At 34.2% G+C, this 26,126-nt stretch overlaps 1 protein-coding gene across 1 annotated transcript in view; it reads left to right on the plus strand.

Moving 5' to 3' along the window:
• The window catches only part of dsf (nuclear receptor dissatisfaction), a 54,240-nt gene that overhangs the window by 4,995 nt on the left and 23,119 nt on the right, over nt 1–26,126 (plus strand). The window contains exons 2-3 of the mRNA XM_014230766.3: nt 10,694–10,774; nt 11,762–11,923. Of these exons, the coding sequence (XP_014086241.3) occupies nt 10,694–10,774; nt 11,762–11,923 (243 nt within the window). The remainder of the gene's footprint in view (nt 1–10,693; nt 10,775–11,761; nt 11,924–26,126) is intronic.

A 26,126-nucleotide genomic window follows, 5' to 3' on the forward strand; every position in this document is an offset into this window, starting at 1 on the left:
TAATTAGATGCTTATTTAATAGTTTGGCACGGAAGCCGCATATACATAGAATTGGGAATCTACAAATATATATGTTACATTTAGTGTATATACATACATATGTATGTATATACAAAAGTACATACTTACTTCTAGATGTGTGCTCTTTTAATACCAGTATCTCATCATATAACGTACTCACAAAAAACCCACACAGATACTGTCCTAAAAATTTTCAGCTCCACAATTTACAAAATTTTTGACATCAAATTAGTACATTTGTTACCACTGCCCGCTGCGATCTTAACCATTTACAAAGAATATTGAAAAATTTCAATCCCAGTAGGCAAAATTTGAAAAAAAAAACTTACCTACCATCTGATCAAATTTGACTCGGATTAGTTCATTGTAGGTTGTAGTCCGGTGTGATCGGTTCAAAAAATCATTTATTTTTGTTTGTTACATTTTTTAATAGAAAAAACTTTCAGACCGAAATTTTCAGTATTTTCGAACTTATAGCCAGAAAAAGAAAGCGCGCCGTAGTGTGTATAAAGTGGCGTAAGTATTATTTGTTGTCAAAACTTTGAATGTGCCTAGAAACTATTTAACCGTTTTTGCTAAAAATTTAACTCATTATTCTAGATACATATAACTAAATAATTAACTGCGCGCGCAAACCCAATTCTTAAAATTATTTTTTCCTAGATTGGTACAACCTTTTGTATGTTCGTGTGAAGTTTTACCTCCATATGTCCATTAGTGTGTGTTTGACAGCTGTTTGTTGATGACGCGAACAGTTTCTCTGACGATTTTTGCTATGGAAAAAAATTCAACAACCGGTTGGTTTGGAATTTTGTGTTTCCAATCGAATCACGACTACAGAATCGTTGAAAATATTGCAGAAGTGTTTTGGGAAGTATACTTTGTCACAACAGCAGTTTTGAGTGGCTCAAAGCATACAGTGAAGAACGAGAAGTCAACGAAAACTTGCCTCATGCGAGTAGTCCATCTACCTCTGCTAATGACGAAAATATCGAAAAAGTTAAAGAAAAAGCGCTTGAAAAACCGCGTGTTGGCATCAGAGTTAATGTTGTGATTATGAAGCGTGTCAATGCTAGCCGAAAAGACCTCAATCTTTTGATCTTTTGCAAAAACGACGTCGAGCAGAAGTCACAAAAGAGATGTTTGACAACGTAGCTAAGGATTAACTAAACACAACATTATTTGTGACAAGACGTGTGTTCATTAATATGATGTCAAAACTTTCCAATAATCGAGCGAATAGCGCTGCAAAAATGAGCCAAAACCGAAAAAAACAAAATTCGCTGTAGCCACTGAAAGTCATCTCAGTTTTTTTGTCAGTCCGGTTTCATCCGGGTCAAATTTGATCATATGGTATAATCAGAAAATATCTAGATCTATATCTCAGGGAGTCGGTTTTTCTTAAATTAACTCTGTTAAGGTATAATATATAGAGAGATTTGCTCTTTATAATATTGAACAACATTCTAGAAGCTTTACAGCTACAGTAGCTGAGCTTTATAAGTGGAAAGGGGTTTCGTGCCCGACTTCGACTCAACAATTTGTTCTTTAAGGCGATGGAAAGCTCCCCAGATATCCTTTTGTGCAAGCTCATGATCGGAAATTGATGCTAAAACCTTTGAAGCGTCGTTAACATGATGCATTTTAAGTACCGCTAGTCCTTATAATTTGGTGAACGAGTCAATTATTCGAGCAATTGACTTGAATGAAAATAAACTACTGAAAACTTAATATCTTAAGTTAAAGCTTTAGGGTATTGCATTAGCCACTCCGAGTGATCATTGAAGTTCAGTGGAACGTCTGAAGCCATTATAATATAATCAAAATAGGGATTGTTTTTAAAGAGTATCTCTCCACAAAACTTCGTAGTTTCCTTCTTAATTTTAGAAATCAAAGAAAAGAACCCGTTTAGTTTATTTGGTCCAATTGATATCAGAGACGATGTTAAGAATAATTTGCAAATTTTCATTAATTAATTTAAAATATCTTGGGTTATTAAGTATAGAAGAACCTAAAAATTTAGACTTGTTTGAACAATTTTCAATCACGTGTTTCATACCTTCAGAAACATATATCTATACTGCCGTTTAAATGGTTATCCTAACCTAAAATTTAATGGGGTCACTGAGAATTAATGGAGGTGTACTTCTCTATACTCAACAAATCACGACCCTATAAGGTGAAAAAAAGCAAAATAAATTCATCATATTTATATATAATCGACACATTAGCATCACACTTCAAATTATACTCGTATACTGCCCAACAGGCGCGCTTAGACGTCAGCTAATCAATGTTAATATAATTTCCGAAGTAAATAAGGATCAGCACGATAATAAGTGTATCGGTATTAGTATAAAGCCTTGTGCTTATATATTCTCATATATATTATATAATACTCATACAAAGTTTGCGCTTCAAGACTCCTCCCCAAGCTGAAGGACACAACCAACCGTCTGTAGTTAATTTTAAACTGGTACAACTTTTGTCTATGTGGTTGTTAGGTATCGGGCAAACCAATACACCAAAATATCACAAAAGTCATTTCAATTTAGTTACGAGTCAGTAAATCAACCCCTATCAACATGCCACATACCAAGCGCTGGAAGTTTGTGTGAACGGGTGTATAGGTACGAGTATAAGTGAGTAGTACTCTTCCTACTTGCGCTGCGAGAGAATGTTTCGCAAGGTTACAGTGGAGCAAGCCGAGAGATTAAGTTAAATAAAAAAATTCTAGTACGTTAGTGTAGGAAGATTTTCAGTCTCAGCAAATCTTGTTAACCTAATTTGAAATTATTAGTGCGGCTTGAATAATTAATGAAAAAGTCAACCTGATATTTCAATTTAGCTCATTCGACAACAAAATATATTTTTTATATCATGTATGCTCGTGATGGGTTCGTTAAGGTTTATATCCACTTGTGAATTTCAAAAAATCGATTTTCGAATTGAATATACATATACTTGAGAATATTTTTTCGAAAATTTTAAGCTGATCTGGCAAATAGTTTTGGAGATATGCGCGTATTCATACGAATTCTTTAATTTAGTGCAATTGGCTCCCAAAACTTTAAATGCCTTTTTTTCGAAACGCTGTTTTGGAGTAGGTGAGGAAAAACTCTCCGAAACGGTTAGACTGATCGACTCGAAATTTGCACTGAACCTTCAGATCATATATTTTTCAGATAATGAGCAAAGAAATAAGAGTTTTGATATTAATTTGGATTTTAAGCCACCCTGAAATGTAAATTTTTCGCAAAAATCGCGCGAAGCCACGATGTTTTTAAAAATCTAACGAACATTACGTGTATTTATCTATAGTAATAATAACTTTTTTTAGCTTTTGGATAGGAAATTATTTGAAGGTAAAAAATCTGCTTCACCACCAGATAATTTTTTTTCGGAGGTTCTCCGGGAGAGCAACTACGGTGTCAAGAAAAACCAAAAGTTTTCAAAATGTATCGCCGATTATGAAAGTACATTAAATTCAAGGATCAATTCACAAAAAACGCATTTTTTCTGACATACAAGTGGATATAACCTCTTAAGCTGAGGTTCGATGAACGATTAGAAGTTCTGTGGAATTTGTAAGATCTTTTTAACCAGAGTTTATGTTTTGATTGGAAACTGGCCCCGAAAATCAGTACCAATATCTTCTTTGCATAACAAAATTAATAATATATTTTCAGGTGTGTTAAAATATCATGAAATTGAGTATCGAATTTTTTCATAGCATATACTAGGAATAATCTGTCATTGTATTTTATATGAGGCTTATGTAGGATTTTGTATGTGGTTAGATCATCTATTTTGCTTCAGTAAAATGAGATCGTGTTATTTATTGGCTAATGCGTTTGTTATGAACTTTTAATTGGCGCTGTCTTGTTTTGAGCCTTCTTCGGTAAATCTATATAAATGTTGTAATCCAGGAATTGACATATATATAGGTACTCTTTTTTTTTGGTGAACCACGAGTATATATTTTCAGTAAATTAGCTTAATTTTCTTTAATTAAGTGTGAGACATTGCTAAAATGTGCCTAAATATAGGCAACAATTTCTAATCAAATATTTTAAGCAATTTTTTTTGGGTTAAAAGTAAAAGATACGGGACATTCCGAAGTAAAATCATACATACATTGGAACTGAAAGTGAGATAGTTATTTGTTATGAAACGAATGTTAACAGATGAATGTGCAAAAGAGAGTCATAGGTCGACTTTTCAGAGCTTTCTGAGAGAGGCAACGAGAATATGTAAAGCCCACAGTGAAACACATTATTTTTTTTCAAGAGCAATTTCACTCTTACAGTGGCGGTCTGAATGTATGTACGTAAGTATGTGTTCTGTAACAGCTTTTATCCTACTTGACATTTTGTGGTGAATCCACGAAAGCCACAAGACTGATATTAAGGCGAACCGGCTGCAGAGCTGAGACGGCGGCGGATTGGATGAGTTAGAAGCCATGCAGCTAAGCAGTCAACCAAAGATGGTGGGGAATATATGTATATACTCATTTGTATATAACATAAGTGTATTAGAGTAAGTTTATACATGTATTAGTGCAGTAAAGATATGACATGGCCCACTGTGCGGCTGCAGGAAGTCTCTTTCATACATTGTAAGCGCATCAGCGCTGGCCTTTAGAGTAAAAAGGGCGTTTTCCGGTTGGACAAGCGAGGCTGACGTGAGCAGCCACCAGCAAGAGGCGCGTATGTGAGTGTTGCATGCCACAGCGCGACGCAGGGATGAACTGGCACAAAATATTATAGCTTTTCGCAGTTTAACGAATTCTTTTTTTTTGCACTTACTAACCTACCGTCGCCTCAGTTACCACATAAATTCAAGAAGCAAAGCAATAAGCGGAGAATAAAGGTCGAAAGGCAAGCAGCAAGCCGCGCAACTTCTTGATATCCTTGCTGCCGCTGCTGATGCTGCATTAGCTTGTATCTGTGTGTGTGACTGGTGGTTTCGACCAGCATTGGTTGTTGGCAGTCGCAGCAGCTGCAATGGTAGCAGCATCAAAAGTCAGCGTGGTGGCATGAAAGGCAAATGGTGGCACTTGTGAGTTCAGTAGCAGGAAGGTTTGGCTAGTTTGGCTTTTATATGCCACCCCCGAAACGCTTTGCTCTCTATTAGTTGGCTCTTGCCACCACACTTTGTGTTGCGCAAAGTCGACCAGCCTATACTGTCCACCAGCTCGCCGCCATCGTCGTCGCTACCACTGCAGTCGGCTCTGCAGCCAGCCAGTCAGAGTCAAATTGACTGCGAAAAGGATGCTTGAAGCTTCACTTTTATAATTGGCGGCAACTGGAAGTCTATTGCAACTCGCAATTCGAAACGTTCACAACGTCAAACGCGCGCGTCACGCGACGGCATATAATTTTAAACACATTTTACGGTAAAATATTGTGAAAGTATTTTTTCATTGGGAGGAATATACGGTGTTTAACAAACAAAAATCTATAAAAAATTTAAATAAATTTATTTCAGTGCAACTAAAAAATGAAAAATGTCATGCGAGAAAATATTTTAAAATTCACTTGCAATTAACTGTGCGTAATTACGAAAAGGGTGTAACTACCGTTATTGACTGTTAAATTTGTTGCAAACTTTAATTCGTCAGAATTTTTGCACACAATCTCAGCACGCTGGATACGTTGGGGTTTAAGTATTTCCATCAACGGAAAATGGGCACAGGTAACTAAACAACGATCTAGCTATGAATAAAATTACGGCTTGAAATTGCCGACGGTTCTTTGTTTGTGCTTTAAATATAAAGAAATACGCGCAAAATATTAATAACAGTGTAAAATAACTTTTTGGTTAACAAATTGATGTTTTTCAAATTAATATAACTTCCGGTATGCTTTCCTAAAGTGTCGACCAAAATAGATAATATATGTGTAGTTTCAAATTCAAAATATTAATACTGAACCCTTTCTCTTATCCTGTTTAAGTCGTTAATTAGTCCTAACAATCCATAGGCTATAGGGTATACTTGTTGTAGTATGTTCGATTCGAAAAGAACTGTTGCTGTTCTGGTATACTGACTTTCTATCACCTAATTATTCAATGTCACCCTCAATCTAACTGAAAGAAGTAAAACATTGCCTACATTTAGGCAGATTTAGCAAAGTCACACACCTACTAATTAATTTTTTTTGTTTTGGCAATAGAAACTATTTCAAACTTATACATAAAATCGGATGTCTAACGCATTTAAGCGGGTTTCTCATAAAAATAATATTAAAAAAAATCGACTTTGGCCGCTGATAAATAAAAATATCAAAAAATTTAATTTAAAATTCCACATTGCACTGGTTTTTAATTCACAACCGTCCAAAAATCACCAAGCATCAAGAACTGTCATTTACGAGGCCAAGTAGGTATATTACTTATCAAATAGCTTTTTTGATAGTAGGCATATAAGAAAAGGGACAACCAAAGCTTGTACAACATAGATTTGAAAGTTCTGTGAGCTAATGTTGAAAACACTAACATAGGTTAAGATCAAATAGCCGTCCTCTGTGAATAAATGCACATTCAATTATTTAATTAGTCCTGACAATTAACTGACTATAAGGCACACGTATTACTGTAAAATATAAAATCAAAAAAAAAAATTTTGCTGTTTTGGAAAACAGTAAAACGTCGCTTACATTTAGGCAAATTTAGCAAAGTCACACACCTATTAACTAACTTTTAGTGTTTTGGCTCGGCATAATAGAACAATTTCCGTATTGAGTAGATAATGTGTAGTAAAATAAATTCAAAATGTTGACTATGCCCGCCAATAAATAAAGGTATAAGCAAACCAGTAAGAAAGATATAAGCTCGGACCAAATATTTTATAACATACTGTCGCAAGTTTTAAAGATCAAGAACGGAAGCATATTTTCAGGAGTTGAACAAGTGAATTGAACATTGATTCTTGGACGGAATATCAAATAACATACATATATCTTCGTGCCCGAAAGATTTACATTAGAATCAACCTAATTAACTCAAGTGATCGTAATATTATGGGTTGCGGTTTGGACCGAGTTTATTCATATTCAGTTAGTGGTTATAATTACAGTAGAATATCGTACATACGAGTATTGAACTAAATAATTTTAAAGTTAACTGGTAAGTCCAAAATCACTATATTAGATAGATATATAGTGGCCTGGGGTAGTATTGACCCGATTTTATCCACTTTTTGCGCCACGAATTTTATCTTAACAGAAAAAGATGCTCATTGAGTTTTATTAAGATGTAGCATATACTGAGCAATATATATACAAGTATGTATATAAGACGCTCTTTGAATTTCAGAAAGATAACTCACATATTAACGAAAATATACGGTATAAAGTCAACCGGAAGTCGCAAATTTTTATACTAGGTACATGTGGGCTAAGCCAACTATTTACTCGATTTAACATATTTTTGACACAAGTGTCCATTATTATTAAGTAAAGATGCTCTCTGAATTTCATATATCCCACAGACTAAGCGATATTCTCATTATAAAGTTAGACTGAGGTCTACATATTCGGTATGTGGGGGCTTAAAAATTTATAGTTCAATTTTAACAAGAGTAAGAATCAGATGAAGAGGGCAGGGCCTCACCTACTTTTTAAAAAGTTTCAAACCACAAATGCTCACCGATATTTTGTTGCCCTGTAAGAAATCACAGATTTTGTGCATAAAAGGACTTTAAGTCTTTAAGAAATTATATAGAAATGTAGGAGAAGTATACCTTCATTTCAAAGGGCTAGTTCATGGGTAGTCTCATATGGTCTCCTACATTTCTATATAATTGCTTAGAGACTTCAATAAAGCACTTATAAAGCTGAAAGCTCTACAAGCTTTGTTTGAAAACACTAACAGATGATGGGCCGGGCTTCAAGACAGTCTTAAAACAGGAGGAATTCTTAAACTTTTAAAACACAGTAGCCATAGAAGAAGCTGATTGATGATTAGCTATGAAAAACTGCGATTTGTGAACACTTATGACACTTATTATAAATACGTGGTTGAGTTGAAGAATCACCTCCTAAGTTAGAATATTTAAAAGCAGGGGACTTTTTCCTCAACTTTTCCGTACAGATCCAAACCATCATGAAGAGGTTTAATAATTCTTGTTTCCATATATTGCACTCTATCGATTTCTCTTCAGTTGATTTTAAGTACTCGAAGGGAGGTGGTGTCTTTTCAGCAAAATTAGATACCAAAAACGCTTTCCAACTACCAACCCACTGTAGTGTCTTCTGAGCGAAGATCACTGCAATTTAAAAAAGGCCATCTGGTTCTGACGCAACACAACAAAAAATATATTTACCATATACATACGGATGGCCAAGCGGCTTTGAAATAATTAAAGTCTCTTAGGGTTTCATGAAAGATAGTGAAATAATGCCTTGATCTTTCAGTGAATCTAACATCCTATTTCACTATAAACATGCAATGGGATCCAGGACACAGTGGCCACCCGAGTTCGATAAATAGGTAATATATATGCCTCTGGCTACTTGTAGATATTTAAACGTCAAACATATTATATATATAGCTAAGTTACGGTGGAGACAATCCCTGACATCCCTGCTGTGTTCAACAAGCAGACAAACGTGACATAAATGGAATATAGGTCACAAATGCCGATTATTAAAATTCAAAAGGCATAAAATGTCAGCAAACTGGATATACCATAGAATGATTATTGTAGACGCTGCCAAGCAGTAGAAGAAGAAGAGATATAGAACACCTTTTGTGCGAACGTAAAGCTTTGTATAGGAAAATAATCGCAACTATCCGTGGAGGATTTCTTGGCGATGTTGCGAAAGTTACGCAACTTTTTGATTTGATATACTTCATAAGTGGCACAGGGTGGTTCAAAAAGAACATAGAGTGAGGGAATTTTTGTCCCAACCTATAAGCTCAGCTGTGTTTTCAGACATCCATCCTACTGAAGACCGACCATTCACTTGGATGCTGTAGTCATAGAAACTGGTAGAGTTATCTATATTAACCACTTAGAGCTAAACTAACATTTAAGAAAGCCTTTGTAAAAGAAATGTGAACCAAGCGATGTACATTTCTAAATTTACTTTATAATGGTTAAATTTACAATCTGTGAGAATTCTTTTATTCTCAGAACGCTCTAAATAAAATAAACAATCACATTTAAACTGAACTGGCTTTTTCACATATTGCCTGAGAATATGTTAATTTCATAATACCCATAGAATAGACCAATAATGCAATTTACCAAAAAAAAATGAAAAATCACAACAACACACGCACACAATCACGCGAAGTTGACTAGAATACTCAATGCGGCATGAAAATCTCAAAAGAATAACAAAAACATATTTTAAAATAAACTTTAAAATATTAAAATAATAATTGACGCATGCAGCAGGAAACAACAACAACACATACACACATGCAATACAATGCGAAAAATGAAATGCAACAAGCAATTACAACAAAAAAGAGTCAATAAACGAGCATCCTTGGCAGCGCACAACCCTCAAGGAAGCCGGCGGCGCTGCAATTGCATGCAAACTGGTGGATAAAGGGTGTGAAAAGTGGCGGCACGCGTCAAGCGAGAAACAACAAAGGGACGGTAGAGTGTTGTAAAGGCACATACATATGTATGTGTGAATATGTATATATATGTGTTGGTGTATATAAATATCGTATGAGATGGAAAAAAATGCATAAACAATGGCAATATGTCAAATGTCTGGGCGTTGGACTTTGTAATCATTACACCGGAATTCATTACATGACAATATATTGTACATACATACAAACATATGTACATACACTTATGTGCGACACTTAACACTCACATCTACTTGTAACACCACCCTGAAATTTTATGTCAAACTTTTTCCATATTCCTTCAGTAACTTCCTTTCCCAACACTTTGTTTTTATTGCTGTTGTTGTACTATTGCATAACCAAAGTTTTTGTTAGTGTTTTGACAAGTGCCGTTTGTTTGTCGAAGAATTTCTCTATTAAATATAAAGTGTGGCGCTACGTGCCTTGTCCGTTGACTGAGATTAACTGTAAAATTGCGGTACACAGACGAGTGCGTAGGTAAAGCGTGTGTATGGTACGTGTGTATGTGTGTGCGCAAATGAGTTGCAAAAAATTAAGTGCGAAAAAGGGTTCACCTAGCATTCAATCTTTCGTGGCAAGCCGAGGTGCGACAAATGCAAAGTAAACCTTTTTTTGCACCTCATTTCACCATACATATATATACATACATATATGTGACTGCCTCGGTCGAAGAGTCATGTCGAAAAATTCTAAATCAACAACTACAAAAAAGTCGTTGAGCATTTGTTTATTTAACTTAAGTCGGCCGCTGCTACTGGTACTACAGAGCTCGTGTGTGTGTGCTTGTGTGTCCTACAAAGCACAATAGATTATTGTTATGCGTTTTAACACCCTTCAGTCACCCAGCGACCAACGCTATATACATACATATGTTTTGTTGCTGAAACTCCCCTTTGTTTTAAGTAAACTTCTGTCTGCTAGTTTTGGCGTTGCTAATGCCGTTTAAGCCTAGTCTAAAACGTTTATTTATCAAGCCTATCATACTTACTTGCTTGCTTTTTCTATTTTCGTACGTGTTTTATGTATTATTTTTAACGGTTTCTTTGTTTACTTTTAGGTGATCGCCTGCTGGACATACCTTGTAAAGTGTGTGGCGATCGAAGTTCGGGCAAACATTATGGCATCTACAGTTGTGATGGTGAGTAAAGCTTTTCAGCAGTTCTTTGTAGCGCACAATATAACGTAATTAGGATATAGTTTTCCTCTAATGGTTGGAGAAAAAGTTCTAATGTGAATACCCGCAATGTATAAATGCTTCTTTCTAATTAACGTTCTAATGGTCTAACTAATTTACATCGAGTTCTATATTCAAAGCACGAGGTGAAGGTTGGACATTATAAATTTTATATTTCCAAGTCGGAGCGATTTCGGCTGCTATTCCATTCCTATTCTATGTGCGCCCATATGTGCAAAGGCTGCATACTTAGGCGGACATGTTTGGCCGGATTTTAACTTGTAGCATCATATTAATAACTGATGAAATATTCATCATTATATACCAAGAATGACAGAGTCCTTCTTTCCCATTCCTCTGTCCATGGCATCACGAACTTATGTATTTTGGCATGATATGCACTTTAAAATTAGAAGAAGAAAATTTTTCTAAATTTATATTTTATTTTGCTTTTGATTCACTTGCTCAGTTGTTTAACTAATTTTCATTTAGGAAGAGTCACGGTTATTTAGTCTGACATTGTCTTCCACCTCGACTAGAATGTTTGAAATGTCAACGAACAATGAAAGAGCGTTCAAAGCCTATTTTTAAATCACTGCATTGGCTTTATGCAATGTCAATTTCAAGTTTTCCCAATTTCTGTTTTTAATTTTTTCGAGCTTCGAAATTTCAGTCCATATTAGATTCTGTCAAGCACACGGTCTCACAATTTTTCCCTAAGAACTTAAAAACAGTCTCTACATGTACTACAGGTTATAACCTGCACTACAAACTGTTTTATAACGCACTGTGACAAATATGTCCTTAAGTAAACTACCGATTACTTTTTCCATTGGACAGGCGTTTGCAGTTGCCCAAGTGTATTCTTATGCGCTTTTGTCAGAGTAACGCCCTCTAACATAAGCTTAAGCCTTCATCATAAACTTCAAGTCTCAATTTTTAACTTCGCAGGTTGTTCGGGCTTCTTTAAGCGCAGCATTCATCGAAATCGCATTTACACCTGCAAAGCAACTGGTGATCTAAAGGGTCGCTGCCCCGTCGACAAAACTCATCGCAATCAGTGTCGTGCCTGCCGTCTGGCGAAATGCTTTCAATCGGCAATGAATAAAGATGGTAAGTAACAAAGCGGAAACAATAATAAAATTAATTTAAAATTGTGTGTGGAAGTGGAGTGGAATAACAAAAGAATGGCAAAGACAACAAAGAAGTTTGAAACACTGTTGGTGTCATTTTGTATTTAACGCATTTCATTATTTATTTTGTTTGCTAATTTGCCACAATTATTCGTAAATTAGCAGGAAATGAACAAACGTAACCGTTATTATTTTGATAGGCAAAGTGAAAGGAATATCCTTTTGTAGAAAATTTATTTATTTGAAGCGCTTTAATTTATCAAAACGCTGTGGGCATCACTTTGTGGCATAAATTATTGCATTTACAAAAAAAAAAAAAAAAAAAAAAAAATATTTTCCGAAATCAACATAATTTAATTCTTCATATAAACTCTCAACCGTTGAAATATTTTTTTACTGTGTATCGTTTGCGCCGGTTCACTGCCGTTGGGTTACGACCGTTACCGCTCGACGTTATCACAAGTAATCCAATAATCAACACCAATAACCATCCGCTTCAGAAATGGATCGATTTTGTTTCGATTCATCAGCTTTTTTCAGATGGAAATTTGTCCATGAGGTTCTTCGCACTTCTTTTTTCCTCCAGCCTTATTTAAATGCTTCCTATTCCTGTGGTAGTCTGTAAGAAATCGGAGACAAGATGTTAGGCCATATTATCTATAGCTATCCACTATTCACTGGTTAAACCGTTAGCTCCCAAGGTCTCCATAGATTTTATTAGAAAAGGTGTATACTGAAGCGTTTCACGAACATTTTCAGTTAAAAAAGATGTTTTCAGTGTCAGCGTTTTGTTATTTTCATTTCTTGTGTACGATAGGTTTAGACTGAGATTTCCAGAATTTTTATTTCCTATGCAGTTTTGAACTACTTTTTGGCAACATTCAAAGGGAAACCTGTCTAAAAACGATATTTCTCCTCTTCGGTTTTCAAAACTAAATCTCATTGATAATATCTCATAAGACGAATCGGTATGCGAACCACACATGTCGTTGCATGTGACTCTTAGAGGTCGGTATTTAAAATACAGCCAGAATCAACCTAGTAGTCTATCTGTACTATCTCACAAGGCATCTTTGATTAAAGTATTAGTTTTTGCGGGCCGGCAATCTGATTATTTCTTAGTTTTCGACACAGTTTGAGGATAATACTTAGTTGATTGATTGTTACAGTAGATCAGGAATCTAAATACTTGTTGTTTTTTAAGAGTGTTCTAGGCGTATAAGAAGGGAATATTTTCTCAAATGTTATAGAACTGACTCTAAAAGAACGGTATTTAAGATACAGCCAGAATTATGCAAGTAGGCTTTTTGAATCATGTAACTTTTGTGTCAGAAATGTTATGTGAATTACACGAAAACCCCAAAAGCACAGCATTTCTTAAATAAAAGGGTTATATCCTCTGCATGTAAAAAAATGCGTTTTTTAGATTTTTTTTAAGTTGCTTTGTATCTAGCAAACAAATAATCGATGATTCATTTTAATAATTTCTGAGTTACTCTTATTCCGCACCGATCTCCAGAAGCGCCTCCGAAAAAAGGTGTCCGGCAGAGAGGAAGATTTTTCTGCTTGAAATTACTTTGAATCCAAAAACCAAAAAAATTTATTATTAAAACAAGAAAATTTAATATAATTTTGTTATTTAACAAAATGACGGGTTTTCCAAAAAAAAAAAATTGGTTTTTTGTAAGAAACTTAGACATCAGAAAAGCTTCGAAAAATTTGAATTATTATCAAAAAACTTATCCCTCCTATTATTACCTGGCCAATATATCTTAGAAAGTCGTGTTTTAAGTCCATCGGTCCAGCCATTTATAAATTTTCCTCACCCACTCTGTAAAGTTTTGGGACGCAACTACAACAAGTTAAATAAAAACTGTAAACAAATTTTTGTAAATACTTTCTGAATTTTCGGGGAATATTTTCAAATGTAGTATATGCAAAGAAATCGAATTTTTCGGACAAAAATTTCAAATATACATACATACATATATGCAAAAACATCGATTTTTTGAAATTCACAAGTGGAAATAGCTCCTAAAGGTTGTAAAGCTCAACCATTTTTACACCTAATCCTATTATAAAATCAACCCTTTAAAAAATTATTAAAAAAAACTTCTATCAATTTTCGATAGCTGACACTCATACATACATAAGTTATATATATTTCTATATAAACGCACTCTCTTCATTTCGTACATCGCTAGCTTCAAAGCTCTTAAGCCAATATTAAATGTAGCATAAAAATACAAAAGCGATTAGAGTTTCAAGTTCAACAATTCAACCAAAGCACACACACATACGCGCACACAATCGCATGACAACTACACACACACACACAAGCATAAATAAATATTATATAAATATAAGATACATTTGATGCATGAAAAAATGGGCAAAAGCCAGGCGGGCAATCGAGCGGGTAGCCACTTCAAAATGAACGCCACACTCCCTTCCAAACACAGCAGAAAAAAAATGCAAAAGTAACAACAACCAAGCGCACAACAAATTCAAATATGATCTTTATGTGTGCGCTGCTGAGAGCACCGTGTGAAATCGAACACATTTTCGGCATTTTTAACATGCAACAATGGCAATACACAACAACAACAATAGCCATTGCTGACAACAAATTGTAACAATACGATGGCAATACACAACAACAACAATATTAGACGATACAAAGCAATAATAAATAGTAACAACTTCCGGTTGATTGCCGCCACTTGGCGTTGGAATGGCAACGCTGCCAAATACAGTTCTCCAACGAGGAGAATGGCGCAAGCAATAGCCCATTGTGTGCGGTGGAGACGTCTGTCAAGTGCTTGTGCGTCGCATAATAGCGGATTACATGCATTATCCTTGCAACTCCTGTCACTAAATCGCACTAAATGTGTATTGGCAATCAGAAATGATTATCCTGTCAGTGTCAAATCGCCTGAACGGTTGGTGTTGCTGTTGCCAGTGATGCTCGATAGCCATCGAACTTTGTCTCCCTATGTGTTTGTAAAAGTATGGGCTAACATGACGGAGGGGTTTTGTGTCGAGTTACGGACATTTTTTTTGTTATTAAATGGTGTCTGCAAGGCATTTGAAAGACTCTACTATATGGAGGCATATGTAAAGTGTGCAATGCTAGAATCTCGCCGTTTCGTCTTTTCTTTTGGAGTGGAGTCAGAGCTCTTTACTGTGCGAAAAATCCAAAAACCTTCAAAGTAAGTCCAAGTAATTCTGGAGATATCCAAAAAAAAAAATGCTATTTTATTGTGGTTACGTTGGAAATGTAGGTTTCAGATTGACAGGTTATCCGCCTGCCTATCGGATTCTGGTGTCGAGGTGTGGACTGCAGCCTCCAGAATTGGCTTGTTCAACCGCATTTATGGTCCAGCTTGCGTAATTTGGATGGCTTTCCAGAGGTACATACCGAAATAAACGGAAAAGTCTCATTGTGACCCTTTGCTCCGCGGGGCCATAGGATACAGTATACAAGTATAGTACATATGTTACTATACTTAACCCTCGTATATATGAACTTTTCTCTCGTATTCGATTATGACCGAGTGGCGCTATCGATTACAATACCTTTTTTACTTTGAGATTATGGAATGATAGCTTCCCATCTTTCGATTAGATTAACTTATATTAAAGTTGAGGATTGCACTGCGACTTGTGGTGTATTGCGCGCTTTCCTATCATCAGATAACTTCACCTGTCCCAGTTATATCAAAGAAGCGTAATAGCAGAATTGGCCACTCAACGGATTAATTGCTCCGATAGCCTGACTCATTCTTTTTGCGATTTCGGTGCAATCAAAGAATATATGTTATGGTATATCCGCTGCAAAATCGGAAAACTGACATTGCCCTATGGAACAGAATCCCAGTTTGTACAGATCAGACGTTAGTCTTCAAGAACCCGTTTACATCGCCACCTTATTTGGCTTATTTGTTACTGAGAAGCAAAATTAGTTGCTTGAACCTTTTTGTGTTTTTTCCTCCCTGAAACAGCTTAAAATTGCGAAACCCAGAGTTTTTGTCTGGTTTTGTGATCCTCAACCAGATTTAAAAGACAAACTGGAAGACTTAATGACGACTTGAGAAAAACGAATTAAAATCTTAAGGATAGTCTGCAAAGAAGGGACTAGAAGTCTTGCACAGTCTATTGCAAAATACATGGGCATATAAGAAAAGTCTGATAAAAAGAGACTGGAAATCTGATTTTAAAAAATAGACTGTAAGTCTTAGAGACAGTCTGATAAGACAAGAGATTTGAAATGTTGAGGATAGTCTGTTAAAACAGATACCGGAAGACTTTCGGATAGACTGACAAAACAAAAACTTGAAGTCTTAGAGACAGTCTGATAAAACAATGGATGGATCTTAGCGACAGATTGATATGAAGATATGCGGAAAGTTCTAGCGACGACCCGATAAAAAAGACTGAAAGCCCTAGAGACCGTCTGATCATATACATCATACATATACATACTAGAAGTTTGGAGGCTATTTGTGAAAAAGTCTGGAAAGCTTAGATACCTGAATTCTTAGAAGAAGTCTGATAAAGAAACAGTGGTAATCTCAGAAGTTGGAAGCTTTAAAGACAGTCTGCTATAACAGAGACTGGAAGAGATACAAATATAGGCTGAAAGACAGTTTGTTAGAAAAGCAGACTGGCTGATCAAAAAGAAAATGGAAGTTTCGGAAACAATGCGATAAAAAGGACATTGGAATATTTAGAGACCGTCTGATATAAAATGGGATTGTAGTTTTGGTGATAGTTAAAAAAGAGACTGAATGGAAGTCTGATCAAAAGAGATATTAGTATTTTTAAAGACTACCGATAAAAAAACAAAAATCAACTTACAACAGGGTGCGCAATAAAACTTAATGTTTTCGGTTGAGAAGCCATGCGAAAATACAAAAATGGACCAATAGACATCTAGACACATATGCACCCCCCATTAACTTGACTCGCCATTTTCGCCACATTTGTTTGGCTCTCACATCTACGCATACGCACGCCTACTCAAAAGTATTAGAAAGCTTTGAAAGTTCGCCCACAGAAAAAACTATAACTGTATGTTGTTATACACGACAAAACAAACACCATCTCCACTAATACCGAAGAGAAACAATAACAAAAGACAAGCAACAACTTGTCGCCGCTACCAACTTGTATCGCTTACAACAATGGTGGCGGCAACTGGCAAAAGCGCAAAAGAAAACAGTGAGGAACATGTACTCCTTAGACGAAAACACACATGTGTGTGTATGCCTATGTAAGTGTATGTATGTGCTTGTGTGTTAGCATACGCTGCCTCTTCGCAGCTTGTCTTTTTGTCACCGTTTTGTGCAGCAATTTTTATTTTGTATTTATTTTTTTTTGTTGTTTTTTGCCTCTATGTTTTGTTATTTTTGGCACTTTCACACTATTGTTCGCACTGTTGGTGCTGTTGTTGTTGCTTGCTGGTTGCTGCGGCATAAATAAACACATACTCATACTGCAATTCGCCTTCCACAATAGTTGCTGTTGTTGTTGGAGGCTTGTTTATAGCTGAAAATTTATTTATTTACTTTTGTTTGCGGCTAGTTCTAAGGAGATCCTCACCTAAGGCTATTTTTTGTGGCACAACAAAAAGGCAAAAGCCACAAAAAGTGTTGCTGGTGTTGTTGAAAGTCGGAGTGTGCGGGGAGAGGTATTGTTTTTCATTTGTGTTTGTTTTGCAAAAATATTTTCTGTAAACAATTTTTTTTTTTGGTTTTTGAAGTGGAGTTTTGCATGTTTCAATGACTGATAAAAATTTGCATAGCCTAAAACATTTTGTGCTAATTTGTGGCTAATACTTATATAATACAAGAAGTGTTTGTATGAAGGTGTTTCGAGGAAAATGCAGTCTTTGCGGCAACCTTTGTAAGATTGGAAGACTGTAAATTATTTATTTTGCAAGTGTAGTTTCAGAATTTATATGGTCCTTATGTACTTTCAGTCCCGAAAAGTTAGTTTCTAGCTATACATGAGTTTTTAGTACGCATAGGGCCTTCCTTAGGCTCTTAATGATCCATAAGCTTTATCATATGAGAACAATTTGCGTTAAACGGAAGCCATTTTTTATTGATTTTTTTAGTCGGTTTTGCACTAATTTTTTTGATCTTGCGAATTTGCATTTAACAAAATTTTAGTTTTTGTTGGTTCATACGATAGAGTAAGTATGTAAAGTATATATATTTATATTCATGCTACATTTCAAGTAAATCGGCTGATTGGATCTTAGGATATCGTGTCTTTCTCATCGAAAAAAGTATTTTCCAGCAAAACACGTTAAATATTTCATTGTCCGCCCAAACTAGTTTAGTTGCCGCTATAACTTGAAAATAATTTCAATTTTGAAAAATTCTTTTAGTTATGTACTATATTTGAATATTTAGAGTTGAAGACCAAACATTTTAGTTTTTTCGCATTTCTCCACTCGAATAACAGCTTCCAAACCTATCACATGCAAGTGCTTTTTGTGAACTGTATAAATGCTAGTTATTGCCTACTTTTAAACGCTGAACAATGTTGTTGCTGTTTAATGTGAGTATGGCGATGAATAGGTAATATTAAAGAACGCTTATTTCGAAAATTTGTTAATGTATTACATATGTAGAATTTGTAATTATCTTCTAATGGCGTCCGGCATGGTGTAGTTTTTAAAGATATGCAATACAAATATAACTTTGCTATTGTTACTTCTGAGAGCTGGCAAGCAAAAAACTACTTCAAAGAAGTTTTTGCCGTGGCAAAATAAGTCTTATAAAGCCATCAACTGTCCGCAGGCTGCCTACAATTTTTTGTACCGCATTTTTGTCAAATAAAACCAAAACAGTGATAGGAGCTCAGTTAATCAGACATCAGAGAAATTTTTATATAGACTTTAAACTTAGCAAATATTGCATACTTTTAGGTGTTATTTTTTGTAACTTGTTATTCTCATTGTTCCAAAATGTAACTAATTTTAATTTCGGTTTCCATGGACTAGTTCCACTTCATTATCTTTCCGCGCCATATACTTACACAATTCTCTTCAAGAAAGCTTACGAATGTTAGATGTTCAAACGTCACTTGGCTAAGTAACATACAATATTTAGTTTGATTTTAAGATATAACATATTTTTAGGCGCATATGCACATTTTTTAAGGATATATGGCAAGATTTAGATATGGTCGACTTGAGCTTGAGGTTATATCTGTTTCGAACAAATGCGTTTTTTAGTGAATTTTGTTTTGAAAATGAAATTTATTTAATAATTAAATAAAAGTAATACACATTCACAAAATTGAATGCACTTTCATAATCGGCGATACATATTGCAATGTTTTGGTTTCACTTGATCCCGTAGCTTTTCGCCAGGAGTACCTCTGAGAAACGGTGTCTAGCGGTGAGTATGATTCGTATGCTTAAAATTATCTTAAATCTAAAAACCAAAAAATGTATGATTGTAATAAATAATAATCGGATGACTAGCTAACATTTTGCGAAAAAGTTTGAAGTGTACATTTTTTCGCAAAACCGGCGGAGTGGCTTAAAAAGCGAAATTGTTATGAAAAATATTTTTCGTGCAATCATTACATGACAAATATTATGTATCTAAGTCGTGTGAATATCTCAAGTCGATCGATCCAGCCAGAAAAGAAAACACATTTTTTTTCTTAGCCTGAGAGTAAAATTTGTAGATTATAAGAAAAGAACATTTTTGGCAACAAAAAAAAAAATTTTATCATCTACTCACTTTTAAAGTAAATTTCGAGTTAAAATTTTTATTCCGTAAATGATTTTGGTTAAGTGTTCTATAAGCTGCGGAGAGTCCTCTTTCTCTTTCTTTTTAAAAGTTATCAACTTAAAAAAAATTTTTGTGGTCATTATTGGAGTTTGAAAAAAAAATCTTAAACGACAACATGCTTTCCTTAAGCGGTAAAATGAATTTTGAGTCAAAAACCGGCAAATTCGGTAATTTTAACATAAATGAGAAGAGTTTAACCAAAAAAATTGTTTTTGTCCAAAAAAAATTTTAACTCGAAATTTACTAGCTTTTTTTTAACTCTACTCACTGATGGCAAAAAAATTTTTTTTTGTTTCCAAAAAATTTTTTTTTCTTATAATCTACAATACCAATTTTACTCTCAGGCTAAGCAAAAAGAAAATTTTTTTTTCGCTCCACTCTAGTATATATTTATATATATCTATACATCTTATTCAAATCCTATTTTCAGGCGCATATTTTTCACTCATATACTTGTGTATACAGTAAAATCATATTACTTTCCAAAAAAATATATTTATCGCTAATTTCCAACAGCATACTTTTTATGAGTTTTTTTCACACACAAATTAGCCTACAAAACAGAAGCACTTACTACAAATTGTCAATATAAAATTTGCAATGTAAATTTAAATTTACATAATCTTGCTTGCATAAATATGTAAAATCTAGAAAAGCATATAGAAATTAGTCGACAATTGCTTTATTTGACACATTATTTGAGCGGCGTTAGGCATACAAAACGCTTCGTTGATGGTGGAGAGTTTAAATAGCAAGTTTTTTGCCAAAACTTTATGCAAATTAGGCTAAAAATATATATCTACATATGCATAAGTCTGCTGAAAAATATTTCTATTTGTTTTTACCAACACTTATCTATAAAAACCATATACCATTTACGCTTTTTTGTATGCATATACATGTGTGTCGACTTATGCATGGCGCAAATGCATTTGCAAATGAGCGACAAAGTCCCAAAGTGCATGCTGAATGATTTATTAATGCAGCTGGAAGCCATTTTCATGTCAACATAATATGCCTGACATATAGACTGCAGAACGGCAGAAATTACCGCAACATCCGCATGTGTACATTAACACATACATATGTATACAAATACACACAGGCATAGGTGAAATTAAACAACATTGTCAACTCACATGCTTGTATGTGTTTGGCGACATGAAAAACTGTTGCCACAAATACCCTTTAGGGAAACTGAGTATTACTTTGACATTTGCAATACGCACTTAAATGTTTATTTACATTTATTCACACATATCAATATGTGCGTCCATGGCTATATACCCATCTGTACTGTTTTAGTAGCTTACAACGTCCAACAGACGAAAATTGGGCCGTTGTGTGGTTATGCAACTCTAATGAAATGCTGACAAATAAAAGCTTATGTAAGTGTATATGTAGATATTGACACGAGGTTAAAGTTACGCACTTTCATTTAGCCCTTCAGAAAAGTGTGCAGTTCCAAAGTAGACCTGAAAAAATACTCAAAATATATTTAGGCTTTTAGGAAAACAAAAAATTTCGAAAATTTCTCTGTTCAGAATTATGCTGCCTTTAAGCATTGTTTTAACACAAACATAAAAAACTAATAACAAAATTTCAACTAGTTACCAACTAGTGTTTTTTGGAACAGTTGAATAATAAGAAAATTTTCAATATATTTATTCGAAATTAATTTGCAAAGATATACGTAACGTAAATATAATATTCACCCAGGCTTTAGGAAAACCGGAGATTTCGTCAATGCTAAAGGCTATTACGATAACTTACGACTTAGCCTTAAACTTTCTTCATTTTCCTGTTTCAAATAATTGCTATACGCATAAATATTTTATTCCAAACCGAAACATAAAACATAATAGAAAAATTATAACTAGTTACCAACTAGTAATTTTTGATACAGTTCACTATTTATAGTCAAAAATTACTAAATTTGTATTTAATTATACGAAACTAGTTTGCATAGGCATAAATCAATAAAAATAGATATATTACTTTAGTTATACGAAGCTAGTTTGCGTAGGCATACACAACGCCATTAAACAATTCTTTTAGATTTTTAGGAAGACCGTACATTTCGAAAATAATCTTGTTAAAAATTATTCTTAGTTAAAAAAAATTTTATTTCAAACAAAAATATAAAAAATAGGAACACTGTAACTGGTTACCAACTAGTTATATTCGGCCCAGTCGCATTTCTTTTTTGTTTAATTTAAAATGAAAACACAAGTTCAAAATCCAATTACCTTATTCGAAACTAGTTTGCGACTAGTTCTTTTCAAACCAGACTGCAACTTAAAAAATACAATAAGCGATTTCCTGCAAGGTAAGTTCACATGCACAAGCACATAAGGTCCTGTATGCAACTACATACAAACTCACTTAAAAACATACAAACATATGTATGTATGTATATACAGTTGCATTTGCATATATGCATGTATGTATATACATATGTATGTTTGTACATGCACCTGCATGTTGCACCACATTAAGCTGCTGACAAATTGCATTCCTTGCAGCCAGCATTTCGCTTTGTTGTTATTTACCAACACTGCAATGCGTAGGCGTTGATGCGTAACACTAGCGACAGCAAAAACACCAACAACAACAAGTCAAATACAACAACTGTGAATGCATGCATTGAGGGCATTTAACAAAAAGCCGCATGCGATGAGGCGTAAATGTTGACAACCACACCCCTTATACCCACACATACACACGCACACACACACACACAATCAACCTGCTCGTTTGCCACGCTACGTCACTTAGTGATACAATACGCCCAACGGCGATACTTTAAAGTGAGCTGATTGTACAAGGCATTTGATTGTATGAGAATGTGTGTGTGTTTGGGGGGTATGTGTGGATATACCTATGTGTTAGTTCGAGAGTATGTGTGTGCTTGGAGCCAACATGTGAATTTAAATTTAATTTAAATATGTGAAAGCGCATTAATTTAGTATCGGTGCGGTAGTGAGTGTAGGAGGGCCAGCCAGCCAGTTGAATTTTTGGCGATTGCAAATATAGGGTGTCTAATCCATTGCAGATACAAATATGTCTTGTGCCTTCTGTATGCCTATGTAGCTATTTAGCCGTTATCAAAGGTTCCGATTAGCTAAAGTTCGAGGGCGACGGCGTTTTATAAGTTTTTCTCGTTTCAAACAATTTTTTTTCGAAACAAAAAATAGCAATTTGTTAATAAGCAATCTGAGAGATAATGCTTTCTCAGGTGACTACGTTAACCTAGCAGTCTAATAGCGCTTAGTTGACAAGAGGTTTCTTTCAGTACCATCATTGGAGCTTTGGATTAGTCGCTTTTATCAACAAATAAATTCATCAATCTTCGATTAGTATCCTAAACAAGACAAGAGCTCATACGGTCGGCATTTTCTTCGAACCAATGCCACTGAATTAGTAAATTGTAAAAACCAGTTCAGTCTATGAATTCTGACAAGCGAAAACTACTAGTTTATTGGTCCTCTTATGCTTCTCTTAGTTTCTCATCCAAAAAAATTGCTAACAACATGCCTATAATAGGTCATAATGGGTAAATCAAAAATAGTTGCCATAAATTTGGAATAAATGTAAACTGAATGTCAATCAGAAATTCCAAACTGAAAATGTATTTATGAGTTGGGTTCGTGCTAACTCCGAATGGGTACTAAAATATATCAAGAAACTTAATTTTAATAATTTAGTGTGTCTTATATGTAAAAGCAATTTTTTTTAAATTCCCTTGAAACAGTGTGAAAATTTAAGTTCTATACCTTAACGTGTTTTGCACATAAATCGTCAGAAAAATGTTTAACGCACAATTCGACTTTAAAAGAACTCAAAAAATATCAAGGCTTTTAGGAAATCCGAAATATTTCCTATTAAAAATGATCCTTGTATGCATACAATTTTATCATAATTAAATCAAAAATATAAAAAATAACGTTTAAAAGCATAACTAGTTACTATCTCGTATTTTTCAGCGCAGTTGCAAGAAATTTTTTTTATCAAAAATTTATTTTGCTGTTCAAAATTATCCTTGTATGCAACAACTTTTATTTAAAGCAAAAATATTAAGCATAACTTTTAAATGTATAACTAGTTACCAACTAGTATTTTGCGGCGTAGTTGCATGAAATGTTTTTAAGTTATAAACAATACAATAAAATCAGAAATTTCCTTTGTTTGCTTCATTCATAAAATGATGGGCTGCCAAATTTCAATAAAATTGTTAATATAATATTATAGTAAGAAGCTCGAAAGTGCGTTAAAGTTATTCTAAGTTTTGCACTTGTCTTATTAAAAAAAAAAAACTTTTAAAATTATCAACTGTATATATGTAAAATGCAGTTATTGATTTTCTACTCTTATTTGCACAGAATTTCACTATTTTACTTTATACACACTGCACTCTACCAGCCTACACCTCTTCGTAGGCACACCCTGGTGTATGAGTGATTTTAAATCCGCTTTATAGTATGTATTGACACCAACACATTTGTCACTTTTCGGCTGCAGGTAACTAAATGAATGAATGCATGTATAAATCGAGTTGCACTCTGACTGGGATCCAAGCAAGTAACGTTATGCTACAGAAATGCATTATTGTCGTTGGTATAACAAACAGACTGCAGTGGTGCAAATTCAACAAAATTTGAAGAGAGAACGGAGAAGACAATAGGTCGCCAGCGTCAAAAGTACACAAATGTGTAATATATGTTCGTATATATGTAGATATATACTATATATATAAATATTCCTATGTATATATTTGTATACAATTTTATTGCTGTAGGCTCAAGTTGTGTGGAAGTCAGCTCTTCCATTTGAATATTTCCAAAGTGAAGCCTTCATAGGAGTAAATAAATATGTTTGTATACTTGTACATAGATATATACATATACCTACTCTGTGTTCGTACGAGCATATTTACACTAGTAAATAAATACGCACAAATACCCAATACATACATAATATAGCATATAAAAGCTGCAGCTTTGACTCAGTGACTCACTGACTGTCTGACTACCTGCGCGTTTGCATGTTGCTAGTGTGTGAGTAAATTGACATACAAGCGGATTAAAAAATTTTAAAATCAACTCTTAACATGACATTGCAGTTTCGGCTTTCTGATGCACGCACAACAACAAAAATACCAACAACAATGAGTAGAACAATAAATATGTGAAAACAATGGCTGCGAAAGTTGCCAGAAAAAGCTACGAAAGTGTTGACATTTTTTCCGCACATACATACAAGTGCATATGCGTATATATTTCCATTTACGCATATTTACATATATATTTTTTTAATATACATATGTATATGTTTATAATTTTTTTGACATTTTTTTTTGATTTTTTTTTAAGCAGTTGTTGTTATCTCCCCTATCATTTTCGTTGTTTTCATCGCTCCCACAAATTTTCTTTTATTTTAGTCTGGCAGCACCTGCCACGTCTCGCAGCTCGCCATGGCCTTTGACATGCAAACAATTTTTTTATTTATTTATTTGTTTTATTTTTTTTCGCTTTTTTAATCCCTCGATAAAAGTCGGTATGCCTCCGCATCAAAGCAACAACACCGGAGTTTTTGTTGTGTTATATGGCGAATTTAAGTTATTTTCTCATTTTACTTGACCAATTGACTTTATATATTCAATAAATTACTAAATTTTGTTAGTTAAAAAGTTGTGCATATGTGTGTATTTTTGGGCAGATAATTAATCTAAAAGTTTATTATTTTGGATACGGAGGTTTTTACGAAGTACAGAAAATACCAATATGAGATATTTACATAATTACTGATTTATCCGTAATGTAAATACGCTTTTTTTTACAGATATCATATCTATATACAAATTTTTGTTCTACAAAGCTTTTCGTCCTTACAAACAAATCTTGATATATTTTGCAAGCTTCTCAAATTCCAAAACTTTCTCGAACTCTATTGTCATAACTTTCACTTTGCTTTCTGGATTAGCTTTATGGCAAAACATATTTCGCCTATGAGATCCGATATCACGCTGTACAAAGTGGCAACAAAAGTCTCTAGTTGCCAGGTACTGCTTGAAAAGCTCAATTTAAGCGGAGCTGGGCATTCTAATTACCCTTCCATTATCTACCGTAACTATTTCCAGTAAATTATATACGTTTACGATTACTTTTCTTGTTATCATGTAATCATGAATTTCAGTAACTGTAATGTTTATATGTTTTAATTAGCAATACAATACTATCATTACATTTGCAGTAATAAGTATAATTATTACTAAGAAATTATAAACATTTATGATTACTTTCAATTAATCATGTAATTATAAATGTTTCAATTACAATTACGATTACAATTTCAGTACATTACTAT

Source organism: Bactrocera oleae, chromosome 3, assembly GCF_042242935.1.
Source record: "Bactrocera oleae isolate idBacOlea1 chromosome 3, idBacOlea1, whole genome shotgun sequence".
Classification (NCBI taxonomy): Eukaryota; Metazoa; Arthropoda; class Insecta; order Diptera; family Tephritidae; genus Bactrocera; species Bactrocera oleae.